This window comes from Medicago sativa, chromosome 3 (assembly GCF_051527215.1).
Source record: "Medicago sativa cultivar Bolivia chromosome 3, Bolivia_mono, whole genome shotgun sequence".
NCBI lineage: Eukaryota > Viridiplantae > Streptophyta > Magnoliopsida > Fabales > Fabaceae > Medicago > Medicago sativa.
Window position 1 is genome coordinate 70,114,720 of NC_140751.1, and position 14,968 is coordinate 70,129,687.

The window sequence follows — 14,968 nt, forward strand, 5'->3', positions numbered from 1 at the left end:
GACAAAATCGCGATTTGACTCGTAAAAACGTAAGAGTCTACGATCTTGAGTACCACCTGCGTGCTTGATTGGGTATGGAATCGGAAATTGGTGGGCGCGGCCAGGATCGCCGCGAAAACGCGTGGAAACGACTGTCTCGCGCGTTTCGGCCGTTTCCGATCGTCTTCTTGAAATTCTGGGTTCGCGGGTCGGATCCGCGACCCGGCTTCAAAAAACGTTATAAAAGCTTCAGAAACCCAAAAAAACGCGTTTTTTTAGCTGTCACATGAAACGGTTTGTTTCTTAGCCCATTAAACCAATTAATTATTAATTAATTGTATTGACAAACCTTCCCAAAAAATGCTTTTTTTTTTGTTGACCTGTCACATGAATGAAACAGATCTTTTTTTTCCATATTATACCAAATATTTATTAATTATAATTGATTAATAACTATATTGGAAACCTTCGCAGTACACCACTAAGCAATAATTTGTGAAACCTTCCCAATATGTTTTTTTAGTCAGTAATTTTTGTCATTTGAAGTTGTTTTTTTACTAACTTAAATCTATAAGCAGTATACTATAAATTTGGTAGGATCTTCCGATCCATGTTACGATCCTCCGATTCACGATACTGTCACCCTGCCCCGATCTTGTCTAGGATCTCGATTTTGTCTACCTTGAGCATGACAGTAACCTTTTTATAGGGCATAGGCTACTATAAGCAAACACATCAAGGAAAACCGATAATGGATAAATCTAGTAAGTAAATCAATTTTTCAAGCAGGGTTGCCAGGAAGAGTTTTATGTATAAATCTGATGACAATGCAGTATCTTAAACGAATGATAACTTTATTACTGAAATGTGAAGCCTAAATACACTAAAAGCAATGCAGGATACTAAGAATTTATAATTGATAACCCTTTTCAACTAACACTAAGTAACTTATCTATAAAACAAAACGTACAAGGTCAGACTTACAGGAGGATCAATAAGACAATTCATTTACAAAAACTGTGTGCCTATAAAACCTTTGAAAAAACCAATTCACTCGCGGTATAGCTCATATCTTATTGCACTTTTATACTTGTAGGCTGACCCCAGATAGATAACTGCAAAATATCCAAGCAGGAAAATATAAATTGCCAAAATTGATAATCTAGTCCAAATCAAACAGTTGACAAACACAGTTTTAGATTGGTAAAAGAAAACTGTTTTATAGCATCTGCCTAAAACAAAAACCTAGATAAACTTCAATCATCTTTTGCCCTCAAACGAGTACTAGTAAGATCTGTATTCTGTTCAATAAATTATATGCAGATCTGATGCGTAAGCAATTAAGAAACAGCTTATTTATTGTTCAGCAAAATCAAAGTGTTGCCTTAGAGAAACTACTTCAGATTTCATACCCCATCATCACAAGCATGGTTACCGAATCGAGATTCAGATTGGGAAACCTATTTTTTTCAAGCTTAATACGAATCGGAAGATACAAATCAGTAACTACATAATATTTTTAGGGAAAGCAAGTGAATGACCAATGCAAAAACATAAAAATTGAGATACATGTGGCTAGCTACAAAGTGTAAAAGGGCAAATTGAGATACATGTGATTCATTGAGAATATTCATGCTGCGATGCTCTCCACAAACGACACACACAAGGATTTGTATCAAGTTGATTCAATTTGGATTTGAATTGAGATATGATTTGTATGTATTGTAAGATAATGATAACCATGCTCACAACTCTATATGTATCAACATCATATAAAACTTAAAAAGAATACCCGATTCAGCATTGATATTACGACATGCAATTTTACAGAAATTCTAACATACCTAATAGGCTGCTTTCCACTTTGCTATAAGTTCGTCATACACAAATTCTTTTCTATCCTTGACAAGGCTCTGTCTCAACTTCGACAATGTCGAAGAAGTCAACTTGATTCCTCTTCCAATGATATGTTCAGCATACTTAACCGCTTCGGGAACCCTATCATTATCTCGAAGCCCTACAACCAGCAAGTTCGCAGTACCCTCTAAATCCTCGCGGTAATTCTCTACCAAACACTTCCAAACTTTGATAGCCATAACAGGATCCCCATTATCCAAATAAACCTTAACAGCCGCATCACAATTAAGCTGATCCGGCACACACTCGTTTTTCACCATCTCCACAAATATCCTTGATGCATCCCTTAATTTCCTCCCCTTAACCAAAAACCTAAACAACAAATTATAAGTAAGCGAATCCGGGAACGCCCCTTTACAAACCATCCCATCAAGCATCTTCGTAGCAGCATCAATGTCCCCATGATAACAATACAAAGCAATCATCGAATTATACATAGCTGTCGTCGGCTGCAACTTAGTTTTCCCCATCATAACCTCCCAAAAAAACTCCGCCCTCCGTATATCATGAAACCTAGAACACTCATCCAACGCAACCCTAAAAAACCTAATTCCCGGATAACATCTCCTATCTCTCAACGAATCAAAAAACTTAACTGCCTCACGAATCCCATCACTCCCCTTAATCAAACAACACAAAAACGAATCATACGCAGCCACATTCCCCGGATCCCAACCAATTTCAATAACCATCTCCGCAAAAGTCTCCTTCGCACCAACAACATTCCCATCACTCTCCAAACCCTCCATCAAAATAGCATAAGTATCCGAATCCGGTCTAACCAATTTCTTCGCAATCTGCAAATAATCACAAGCTTCAACACTCCTCCCACTCCCACAAACAGCACTCAACAACGAATTCAACGAAACAACATCCCTAACAACACCATACCCATCCATAACCTCAAAAGTCATTATAGCATCAGCTAATCTACCAGCATTAACATAACTCGCGAAAATTGACGCGAAAGTGGATCGCGACAACAAACCCTCGCGACGCATTGATTTAACAGCGTCCCACATTGCATCAAATAAACAATTTTTACCTAAAATATCAATAACCAAATTCCAAGCATATGGAGTGTGGTTATGATTAATACGGTGACCGGCCCAACGGAAGAATTTAACCGATTGAGCCGGGAACCGGTAAGAAAGTTTGAGTACATTTTCAACGTCTTGTGGGGTTAAATTGATTTGAGATTCTTCGAGGGATTTTTCAACGGTTAAAGATGGGTTTGTGGAGATTATTTCGAAGAGGGTTTTTGTTTTACCTAAAGGTGGGAGTGGAATTGGAGAGTGTGGTGTGGTTTTTGGTGGTGATGGAGATGAAATTGAATGGTAATTTCTCTTTCTGGTAACATTCATGGTTCTTCTCCTTCTTCTTCTCTCTCGATTTTTTGGTTCTATTGGCCCTGCAAGTGTAAATGTAAAATAAACCCTATCAAGGATTTGAGGAGGTTAACAAATTAAAAAACATAAATATATAACCCTAAAATAAAATTAAATATGAAGTGTGGATCGGATGAGTTAGTATTTCTTTAACCGACAAAAAACAATTTAAGCATGAGCTTAACTCAGCTGGCAGACAATGCATGATATATATATGTAGGGTTTATAATCAAAAAAAAAAAATATGTAGGGTTTGGGTTCGAACCGAATAATCACTTCTCTGCATTTAAAATCTGTTAACTTCAATCATTAGGCTATTTGACAAAAAAACAATTTAACCTCTAAATATTATTCTTACTTCAATATAGTCTTTAAAATATATAAATATAGTATTCCAAAAGAAAAATATAAATATAATAAGTAATCTTTAACTATATAAAATATGATGATTTAGCATCTTATATTTCAGTTGTTAAAAACTAAATTGATAGATTTAAAATATGAGTTTAATTGGAATACTCTGACAGTGTAAAGTTACTTTACACTGTCAACCAATTAAAATCATTATTTTAGACACATCAGCCTAAGTTCAAAAAAGAAGGAATCAAGAAAAAAATCTAGAGTAATAATTGCCATCAATTCACGTTTAGTTTTTTTACTGGTTTTATTTAATCTCTTTTTGATCTTCATAACCATTTGCTCCTTTCACCTTTCATGCTTAATTTTATAATGGTTAATTGATACATTTCAATATTCTCTTCACAGTTATCATGGTAACACTTCTGGTCTTAGAATGCTTTAGATCAATTTGAATCTCTTCATTGAAAAATCGAGCTTGGTCACCATAAAGAAATAACCGAAAAAAGCATAAGGTTGTAGCACAAAATGACAGCATCAAGTCAGAAACTTCTCGATCAAGATTATTTCTTTCATGCTCTCACACCCATATATAATGATCCCTATCTATTATTTTAACAATGGTCCAACAAAATTAGAGAAAAGAAAGAAAAAAAAAACACTTTGCCGTGAAAGGTGAAAGGAAGAAGTAGCATTTTGAAGATAAAAACTTAAACATGTAGTGGTGGTAATTATTACTCTAGATTTTTCTTGATTCTTTCTTTTTTTAACTTAAGTTGATGTGTCTTAAATAATGATTTTAATTGGTTGATAGTGTAAAGTAACTTTACACTGTCAGATTATTCTAATTAAACTCTTAAAATATATAGTTAAAGAATTCAAATTGATAGATAATGCTTAGAGTGTATTTACTCCTGGTAGATTAGTTACAAATAATGCTCTTTATAGTTTTTGATTGTAAAGGCTATGTGAGTTTGAAGTTGGATATGTTAAGAGCCTAGTGGCCTTTTCTTAAGACATTCTTAAATAGTATGAGTTTTCATCAGCGGTGAATTTTCTTATTCATGAATTGTGTTTCAATTATGTCATTTTTAATTTTCTTAATGGTGGTATGTGACAATCTTTCACAACTTAGAGAGGTTTGAGACAGCACGATTCATTATTCCATTACTTGTTTATTTTTTATGTTGGGATTTTTAGAGGTCTTCTTTCTAGAGTTATTGAAATGAACACCCTCCATGGAATCAAAATTGCAAGAGGAACTCCTATTCTTAGAGGTCTTCTTTCTCATATGTTCTTTGCAAATAAGAGTCTTTTTTTTTGTCGAGTTAACCAGTTTGATGCTACTAATATTCAAAGCGATCTCCAATTATACCAAAATTCCTCTGAACAATTTGTGAATATGGACAAATCAGATATCTCTTTTAGCTGAAATGCTCCTAATGAGAAGAAGAAAAAAAACTTCCAAAGATGGATCCCTTTTTAAGACCAAATTTGTTCAAGATATTTCATGCCAGTTTACTAATCTTGACAAATCAGAAATCCCCTTAAGCCAAAGTTCCCTAAAGCTAGAAACATTGATTTCCAAATATGAATTCTTTTTCAATCCAAGTACTTAGGTTTTCCTTCCTATATTGCTAGATCAAAGTAACAAATGTTTAATTTTGTTTTATATTGTAGCTGTTGCAAGTGCATTATAGGTATTAAGCAATTGATTTTGGTTTTTGATTAGATGTCAAGCCTTAGGATAGAACTTGTGTAAATAGGTGACTCCAGTAATCTTAAAATCATAATCCTTGTTAAAATCTTGCATGTTTTGAAAATATGCATACATTCATTACCTTTTGTTTTTGGAACTTTCAGGTTTTTCTATGTGTAAATAGTTTCACTTGATTTATGAATTGATTCACTCTAGCATTCTATTGGTGTGAATCATTTCACTTTGTTGTGTGAATCGTTTCACTGTGAATCATTTCACTAAGAGATGTGAGTTGTTTCACTCAAACTTTTTGTTTGTGTGAATCGTTTCACTCATCTGTTTTTACAAGGATGTTTTAAAAAATTAATTGAATTGTTTTACTCCTTTTTCACGTCATTTTTACAACTTAATTGTATTCCTTTCTAAAAATTATATAAGTAACATAACAATATTTTTCTCATTATGAAATTTTTACATTCTTATTTATTTATTTTTAACGAGCCAAAATAGAATACATTAATTGCGGCTTTTTTTTTACATTAGCTTATTTTAAACACTCGTCTTCCACCTTATACTCTTTGAAAACTCTTAGATATTCATTGTGATTTTGAGAACCTTGAGAGTTAGTTAGACATGTATATGTTTGTATGTTAGAGGGTGTTTTTCTAGGATTTTGCAATTTGGGCAGTTGAAACCTAAAGAAAAGATCGAAATCCTCCTCTTTTTACCCTCTTATGAAATTGATCCCCTAATTTTAAAATTCACAATATTGGTCCCACACTCGTATTTTTAGACTAAAATATAGTATCGTGACATATTTTAAATGACGTGACATGTGGTATGTTGATGTGGAATGATCAACATCCTTGAAATTACAAGAAAACTCCTTACACAATTTAGTTTCAACTTCATAAATTATTCATTTTTGTAATTTGATTAATGACATCTATACTATATACAAAGGGAATACATAGTTTTGGGGTGGTTTTTCACCTCCAATTATACCCTTAAACAAATTTGTATATAAGAATGTTATATAGTTGGTTTCTTTCAAAAGGAATGTAAGATTTGTATCATATTTATTATATTGTCAGTGTCAATGAAAAATATAAATATATGTTATATATAATATGAAAGTGAAAATATCTATACCTACAATTTTAATCAAAATCAAAATAATTTTAGTTAAAATCAAAATTTCATAAAAATTATTGTTCGTAATTTATACACATTAGTGTAATAAAAAGAACAAGTAGACGAACACTCCGTAAATAAAGTATCCATATGAATGATTCTGCATTATCAAGTCGTACATCATGTCATTTAAAATGTGTCACGTAATTTTTTCAGAAAAACTAAGTGAAGGACCAAATTGGTGAATTTTAAATTATTGGGACCTATTCAATAAGCAGATTGAAATAGAAGGACAAAAAATATAATTAAGTCATAAATCTATATTAAAAGACAATAAAATATCTAATAGATATAAGTTTTTATCTCTTATGATATATGAACAAAATATCATTTCTCCTCTTTTTTGCATGTGACTAAACTCGAATGATAGAAATTGTTCAGTTAAAAATATTTGTAGTGTTCGGAGTTTGAATCCGAAAACTTTTACTTATGTGAGTGAGTTTCATATGTTATTTTTCTTTTTTTTTTATAAACAAAGTAATAATTTATTATCTGATTTTTGTGATTTTTCTTTAATAAAAGTGGTGATTCAATATTCGAGCAACAAAATGTTCAAGAGATGATTGATTTATAAATTATTCATATTGTCTATCTATCAATTAGTTGAGTTTTCTTGTCTCACAATTTAACAATATACTGTACTAAATTAGACATTAGTTTAGTACCCACGTGTATATTAATTATATTTTCATTAATTTGACATCTCATTACACACGTATACCCTATGACTGGGACAGAAGTATAATAACGATGGTATGAGGAAAGCAATTTGTGAGAGGGATTTGTGAGAAAAAGAGACACGTGTGTGGCTATGTTGCTCCTAAGAAACAAGATCATTTTTTGACCTCTGCTCATTTGGTCTACTTGGTTGTTGTGAAACAAGACCATTCTTCAAGGAAAAGTAGTGGAGAGTGGAGTTATGACCCAAATTAAAATAGACATATGATACCTAGACATAAATATTTTGACAAAAATATAATGTTAGTGACAATTTCGTAATTATAATTAGGGTCTGTTTAATGGTCAAGATAGGATATAGACATGATATGATATGAAGTTGGATAAAGAAATAATACGATATCGACATGATGCGTATTAATCTTATTATGTGTTTGATGCACACATGATATAAACATGATATCATTATAATTAAATAAAAAACATTACTCTCATAATTAATTAAATATTATAAAATGACATGTAATTAATTATAATAACAAATACATGATAATATCATTCCTTCAAAAAAAATACATGATATCATTATTTTAAAAATGATAACATTTTTAAAATGGTAGAATATCATGATAATAAACAAGGAATGATCTTTTAATCCTATAGTGATAGTTTCTAACTCAACCTATACTCAGGATAAAAATCACAAAGGAAAGTTAGGATATGATAGGAAAAGAGTTTATTTTATCATATCTCTTTGGTGCATCAAACATAAGATTTAAACATGATATGATTAATATATCATATCATGTATCCTTATCCTGATCATCAAACATACCCTCAAAATTCAAGAACAAAATTTACTTTTCAATTCCAAACCTCTCTTTCTGAATCTGTCTCGCTTTTCTCTCATTGTTCCTCTTTCATTCTCCCTCACTCAAATCGACAACCAACAATAGCCTTGACGAAGAACGAAGATGAATGATGGTGTGTGACTGGAGAAGAAATGAGTTGGTCAAATCTGAGTGGTATGTGGTGGTGAGGACAACGCTGGTGATGGTTGAGGGTGGCGACAATGATGACAGAGAGAACAATGAAAGAGAGAGGGAGGGAAAGTGGACCGGAAATGCATGGTGGTGGTGGTGGTGAGGACGGTGGTGGTTTTGGGTGAGAGAGAAGAAAAGGTGGATGGAGGGAGGGAGAGAAGAGAGAATAAGAAGGAAAGCAACCAAAAAAGGAGGGAAAATACCGATGTGTGTATTGTGTTTGACTTTTTGTGTATGGTTATCTCTACTCGTTAAAATAACATCACTAAGTTGTTTCATTAGGAGGTAGGTTCTAATTAGCAATTTTCGGAGATGTTTGCGATCTTTGCAATCTCGAATTTTGTGACGGTTTAGTACTATCTTTAATATACCATTTTGCTTATTGAAAAAAATAACCACATAATATCTAAGCTCAATATTTTGAATCCATTTGTGTCTCACAACGAGTGATACATTTGACTATTTCGAACAACGACACCCTCCTTATGTGTGTTAGTTTCAATGGTTACCCTTATCTTTCACTTCTTCAACTTCATCCTATTTATCACTCTCTTCAACGAAATTTTCAAAAATAATATGTTTGCAATCAATTTTACTTTGAAATAAAATAAGTTTTTTTGGAGTAATATGTCCTCAACTTTTTTATTTTTAATGATCACCTTTAGAAAATCAGAATAAGATAATTAATGAAAAATAAAGATATATAAGTCGTCCTGTCAAATTATATATTTGCACAACGACAAAATATTAATTGTATTAAAAACTAACATCAACATCATTTATTTTAAATTTTTAATACACTTTTATCTTACAAAAAATATTACAAATGGCTCACTTGTAGTAAAATGGTGATTGTGTTTAAGTTGATATTTTTCTTTTGACAGGATGATGCCTCCCTCTAGTGCTCAGAGTCAAGACAATGTGCACGCTTAAAAGCATGATGATTGTGCTTTTTAGAGTGAAATTATTAGTTTCAAAAACTCATTAGAGTGAAATTATTAGTTTCAAAAACTCATAGATGATCCTAATGACCAATTATTATGCCATAAAGTTCTTGATATTTTTAAAGTATTTGACAAGCTAGATGTTGTCGCGTTGCATGGCTTTTAAAGTCAACATAACCTCTATAAATTAAACAGATACTCTCTTTGTGGAGCGTATATTTTAGAGATTATGGAGAAGAATGTCGGTAGAAAGATCGTGTTTCTTCTCTTTTTTCACATACCCCATGTCATAAATTGTTTTTAGAAAATAAACATTATTAAGATATTTTTTTGGTAGTGTTACAATGTAACGAGGCAAAAAAAATCAAAATTAAGTTTCAAACTTATCCCTCAGGATGAGAAATTCTATGTCAGACGAAAGACAATTCTAGTGAGCAGAGCATCTTGCATGTGATTCTTCCTTAGCCATAAAATATGTACACATGTTTTGTTCCCTAAAAACATGCACCAATGTTGTATTTCCATTTTCATGTAAAACATCTCTAATATGAAGGATGTCAATATCATAAGTGTGCAAGATATGATCATGACCAAAACATTATTAATATATAGTGATTATATAGAGTTGTTTGTGAGGTCTATTTAGTGTGTGTTTGGTTCAGCTTTGAATATAATTGATTCTGACAGAATTGATTCTGATAGAATTGACTCTGACAGAATTGATTCTGAGAGAATTGATTTATGTTTGGATACAATTATGTAGAATTGATTAAACAAACTGATTTATGTTTGGATACAATTATGTAGAATTACTTTTGAATGTATAATTACTAAAATAGACATAGCTAAAGGAGAATTGATAAAGAAGGAGAATTGATAAAGGGCAATAAAGGAAAATAATAGGTTGTAATAATAAAATATAATATTTACTGTTTATAATTGATTCTAGAAAAGCTAGAAGCTAGTATTTGTAGCTTCATGGAGAATTGCTTTTGGAGGATAAAAGCAATTCTGAAAAGCCAAACCAAACACGTTGTTTTTGCCTAGAATTGCTTTTGGCACTGTAGAGAATTGCTTTTGGCTGGGCAGAAGCTGAACCAAACAGGTAATTTTTTGTGGCGGTGGATTGGATGAATTTGAGCCATTATTTCACAATTCCAAATCAAATAAAACAAATATTTTGATCTATATGTGTTTCTTAAATAAAGAAGAAATTGATTTAGAAAAAGTGAAATAATGGATACAACAATTTAAGATTATATACTCATTGAGAATATAAAGAAGAAATTAATTTCACTTTTCTAAATCAATTTCTTCCTAAGGAAATTAGACAAAATGTTTAGGTCTTATTTACACTTAGTTGATTTAATTAATCTCGTTATCTCATAATAATTGTCGCATTTTTAAAAAGAATTTTTCCGAAAAGATTGTCCTTATAGTTTTCATTGCAACTTTAGTTATTTATTTTTCAGTTAATTATACTCTCTAATTAGTATTATTTTTATCATTCTCGATTTATTATTCTCCACTTTGTATTTATGATAATAGAAATACACTAATAAGTTAATATTGCTAATTCGGTAAAACCGTCATTCTTCCTCTTTTTATTTATGTTCTTTTTAAATTTGTGTGAATTATTAAAATACAACAAAATATTGTAAAATACGACAAATATTGGGAGACAGAAATTCACAAAAAAAAATATATATTGTGAGACAGAGGGTATCCATCTCTTTGTATTTTCGTGTGTATGTAAAATGAGATTGGGCAAGTGACTTGAACCACTTATGAAGACTTATGAGTTATGACCAAGTCTCGGGAGGGACTTCACGTTTTTCATTGACCGAGAAATGGTTAAATAACTCTTTGGTTCCATTATTTATTATTTATTTTAAACCTTTAGTTTGATTGATTCTTTAACTTTAAAATAAGTTAATTTAGTCTCTTAACTCATGTAAATTAACGCAATTTAGTCCTTTAAAAGCAATTTACTCTTTTAATTATGCAAGTTAATCCAATTTGACCTCTTAACTTATGAAATAAAAATATCATGTCATATCCACATGTTAAGGAATCAAGTTGTGTTAATTTACCTAAGTTAAAGGACAAAATTAACTAGTTTTAAAGTTAAAGGACAAGTTGCAATAACTTGCATAAGTTAAACGACCAAATTAACTTATTTTAAAGTAAGCGATCAAACTAAACTTTTAAAATAATTAAAGTAATATGTAAATTATTCTAGCCAATGAAGAAATATAGTTAATTCTATTAATGAGTCTAGTTTAGGAGCGCTCGGAGCTATGATGATGTAAAATGATTAAAAAACTTGTACTACAAGAATGTTTGGATGAGATATGTATTTCGTAAAATTATTGCAACTTCAAAATAAGTTTTGTCAAATTGCAATGGTTCTTTGAAATTATTACGTCAAACTCATTGTGAATCCAAACGTATACTACATAATATTTAGAGAGTTAGGATTAAGCATGTTGATCAATTGTGACAGGACCATATATCATCCACATGACTTAAATCCTCTTCATCCACGTCTCTTCACATCTCTTTTCATTACATTCTAGCTCACCCAATCTTTATATTTTGTAATGGATAGGCACATTTGAAAGAGAGAAAAAAAAAATTCATTTGACTATTATATTTTAATTGTTTTGTAATTTTTTTCTATGAACAAAATTCATGGTAAGAAAATGGTGTAAAATTCAAATTCAAGATAGGAAAGATCTTCACGTTCAAAGAGCATTGAAAAAAATTTACATTATCTCCTTTCACATCCACTAGCGGACTCAAGCTCGAAACCTTAAAACTCATTACCTTTGTTTTTTTCTTCTTCTTTCTCTTTTAGACTTAGATTCTCTCTTTATTAAAAGTTGTTTGCCACATACTAACTAACTTTGAGCATAGGGAGGGCAGCAGGAACTATGAACCATCAATTCACATGAGATCATAACAATTGACAAGCCACTTAAAGTTGATATTTGATAGCTAGGATACTATCAATTGCATTTGCACGTACATAGTGCACATTTATAGAATTGACTCTTGTGGTTCTGAGGTGAATTGGCTTACATAATAGTGGATCCAATTGCAAAAGCCATTGTCCCTATTTTATTGCATGATTAGGGTGGCATGCATGTTTTAGAAAACGTGGCCACATACTGAACAATCGATGGATCGATTATTTCAAATTCAAAATTACCTTATATAGAGGAATATTGCTTTGTAACACGATAGAAATCGGTCAAGAGGCAAAATTGAACACTACCATCTGGCACCATGTAAAGACTGCACTTTTTTTTCCTTTTTGCCTTACAATGCTTGAAGATAAGAGATTATGGTTGTCACTATACTATCTAAGAGATTATGGTTGTCACTATACAATCTCAAAAGACTTGGTTGATGAATATTTAAAGGGAAATTCACTTTGAGTGCATTAGTCGTACTTCAGTAGATATTTAGAGTAGTTTTTGCATCATGACGAATAAAGATTTGGTGTAGTATCATTCCTCAATATAAAACCACCTTGAGTAAATTACATGAATTAACACAATTAAATTTAGAATGGATTATGTTCCTAAACTGTCTCTTCAATTTAGTTTCTTCTATAATAAATACGAGAGAAGAAGGGAACATGATTTGTTTGTTATTATTATGTATATTCATTAAACAAATATATTTGTTTTTTAATTTAAAATCTCAACCATTAAATTTTTTTTGCCACATGTCTTGTATTCATACCCTAAATGGAGCATAGTCTAAATGGAGCATACCTGAGCTCATTAAATTCCTATATTTTATATGGTTTATCCTTAAAAAAAATTGTATATGGTTTATGGACTAAATTGTTGAGAGATCAATACTTTCAAAGACTATATTGATGGTTTATTTATTAAATTTGATACCAACAATTTGTATTGTATGGTTTTGTAAGTTTATCCTTTAGACGAAAAAATTAGTTAATGTTTACAAATGACTATTTATTACATATTATAGAAAATGATGTGCATAATTAGGTGTATGTTGGTAAAAAATAACTTCTACACTTAACACTTTGAAGGGAAAAAAAAACTCTTATAAGAAGGTACAATAAAAAAATCAAAATGATTTTATATATAGAGACAAAGATATTAGTACTTTATTTAGTCTCGAACATTAAGAATAAAAATATTCATATTGATTGTCTGAGATATAAGTAAATTTAATTACTTTTAGTTTGTTTTTTTTTTTTTGTTGAAAGAATTACTTTTAGTTTATTTAATAAGTTTATTCTAAAAATATTTCTCAATTATGTGTGTTTCTTTTCTTTTAATCCTTATGTATTACCTTTATTTATTTTAGTTTCCATGGTTATCATGAATACTAGTTTCTTTTCTAGGATTATGGTGGATCATTTTCTTGGAGAAACTGTTACATTCTAATGTTATACGAGTTTTTTTTTTTTTTTGACAAAATGTTATACGAGTTTATGTTTGTTCTTCCAATTAAGTTGCTCTATTATTTTAGTTCTTACTAGTACTTAGAGCTAGCTAACTCTTGTACTATGTTTTAATCAATTATTTGCTGCCAAACATGTCCAAGCCAGAACCGGACCCTAATAAGCTACTGTAGCTGCTACTGTATGCTCAACAAATTCAGAGGCTGGTCAATATAAATGCAATATTGACACATCTTTTTCCAATTAGACCAATAGAGTTGATATTGGCATTTGCATTCAAGATGGTCAAAGTTATTTTGTCTTTGCAAAAGCTGAATGATTTATTCCTATTTGCAACGTCGATGTTGGTGAAACTCTTTGATCTACTCTTCGCTTTGCGATGGGTTCACAAATTGCACTTAGGTCCAATTGATTTTGGAATAGACTCTAAAAAGGTTGTTGACTCGCTGCATAATTTCAAAGAAAATGTTACGGAATTTGGCAACATTATTAGTAATTGTAGACATCTTTTCAATTTGGTTTATAGAATCTCTCACATTAAGTTTGTTAATTAGGATGCAAGTCAATGAGACGACTTATAGTCTTGCTCGAGTTGTCCTATCTTATGCTAATTTCGAAGTCCTTATTGATGTTCCGACACGTGTTAAAAATATAATTATGAATGAAATGGTGTGAGCATCCATGTGTAAAAAAATTATTGCATGACTAAACCCAGGGGCGTAGCCCTTCATATACAAGGGGTAGTCTTGGCTACCCCAAAAAATAAATTAGTCTTAAATTAGTTGGTATGTATTTATATCTAACTACCTCAAATAATAAATATTGAACTACCCCAAACAAGCTCGGTTGTCGAAAATTAACATAAATAATAAAGTAAAACAAATACTTCCTTAAAAAAAAGTAAGACAAATACTACATGATTGATAGATTTATTTGTAATGGTCTGGTATTTCCGGTAGCAATAACAACTATAGAAAAAACTTTTTTAACAATTAAAATTGTCAAGACAATGGTCATAAACATATTTTTTTTTGAAAGAATAGTCATAAACATATTAAATGGGCAATGAGTCTCTTGCAAATAATCTAATTGTTTATATTGGAGAAGACATTATTATTCTATTTTGTAAACAATCAATTATGGATAAAATTGGCCTCTTGAAACACACTTTGTCCAACTGTTTTAAATAACTATTGTCAATTTTTATCATTTGTTGCTGCTCTAAGTTAATTTTTATGTATTAGCTAATTTTTATATTATTTTGTTTTTAGTCTCTACAACACTTGCGATTTTTAAGTTAATTTCCTAAGATTTTAATA

The 14,968-nt window shown here is 30.8% G+C and overlaps 1 protein-coding gene across 1 annotated transcript; it reads right to left on the reverse strand.

Annotated features, from left to right (window-relative positions):
• Nucleotides 1-816: 816 nt before the first annotated feature.
• Nucleotides 817-3,346, reverse strand: LOC146939680 (small ribosomal subunit protein mL103 (rPPR7)-like). The gene is made up of 2 exons (XM_085753235.1): nucleotides 1,824-3,346; nucleotides 817-1,094 (listed from the first exon to the last, which is right to left on the reverse strand). The coding sequence occupies exon 1, from the start codon at nucleotides 3,258-3,260 to the stop codon at nucleotides 1,824-1,826; it is 1,437 nt and encodes a 478-aa protein (XP_085609361.1). The 5' UTR covers nucleotides 3,261-3,346; the 3' UTR covers nucleotides 817-1,094.
• Nucleotides 3,347-14,968: the final 11,622 nt, after the last annotated feature.

Excerpts from the sequence above, each read along its gene's own strand:
- LOC146939680 (XM_085753235.1), bottom strand. The coding sequence starts at position 3,260 with ATGAATGTTACCAGAAAGAGAAATTACCATTCAATTTCATCTCCATCA.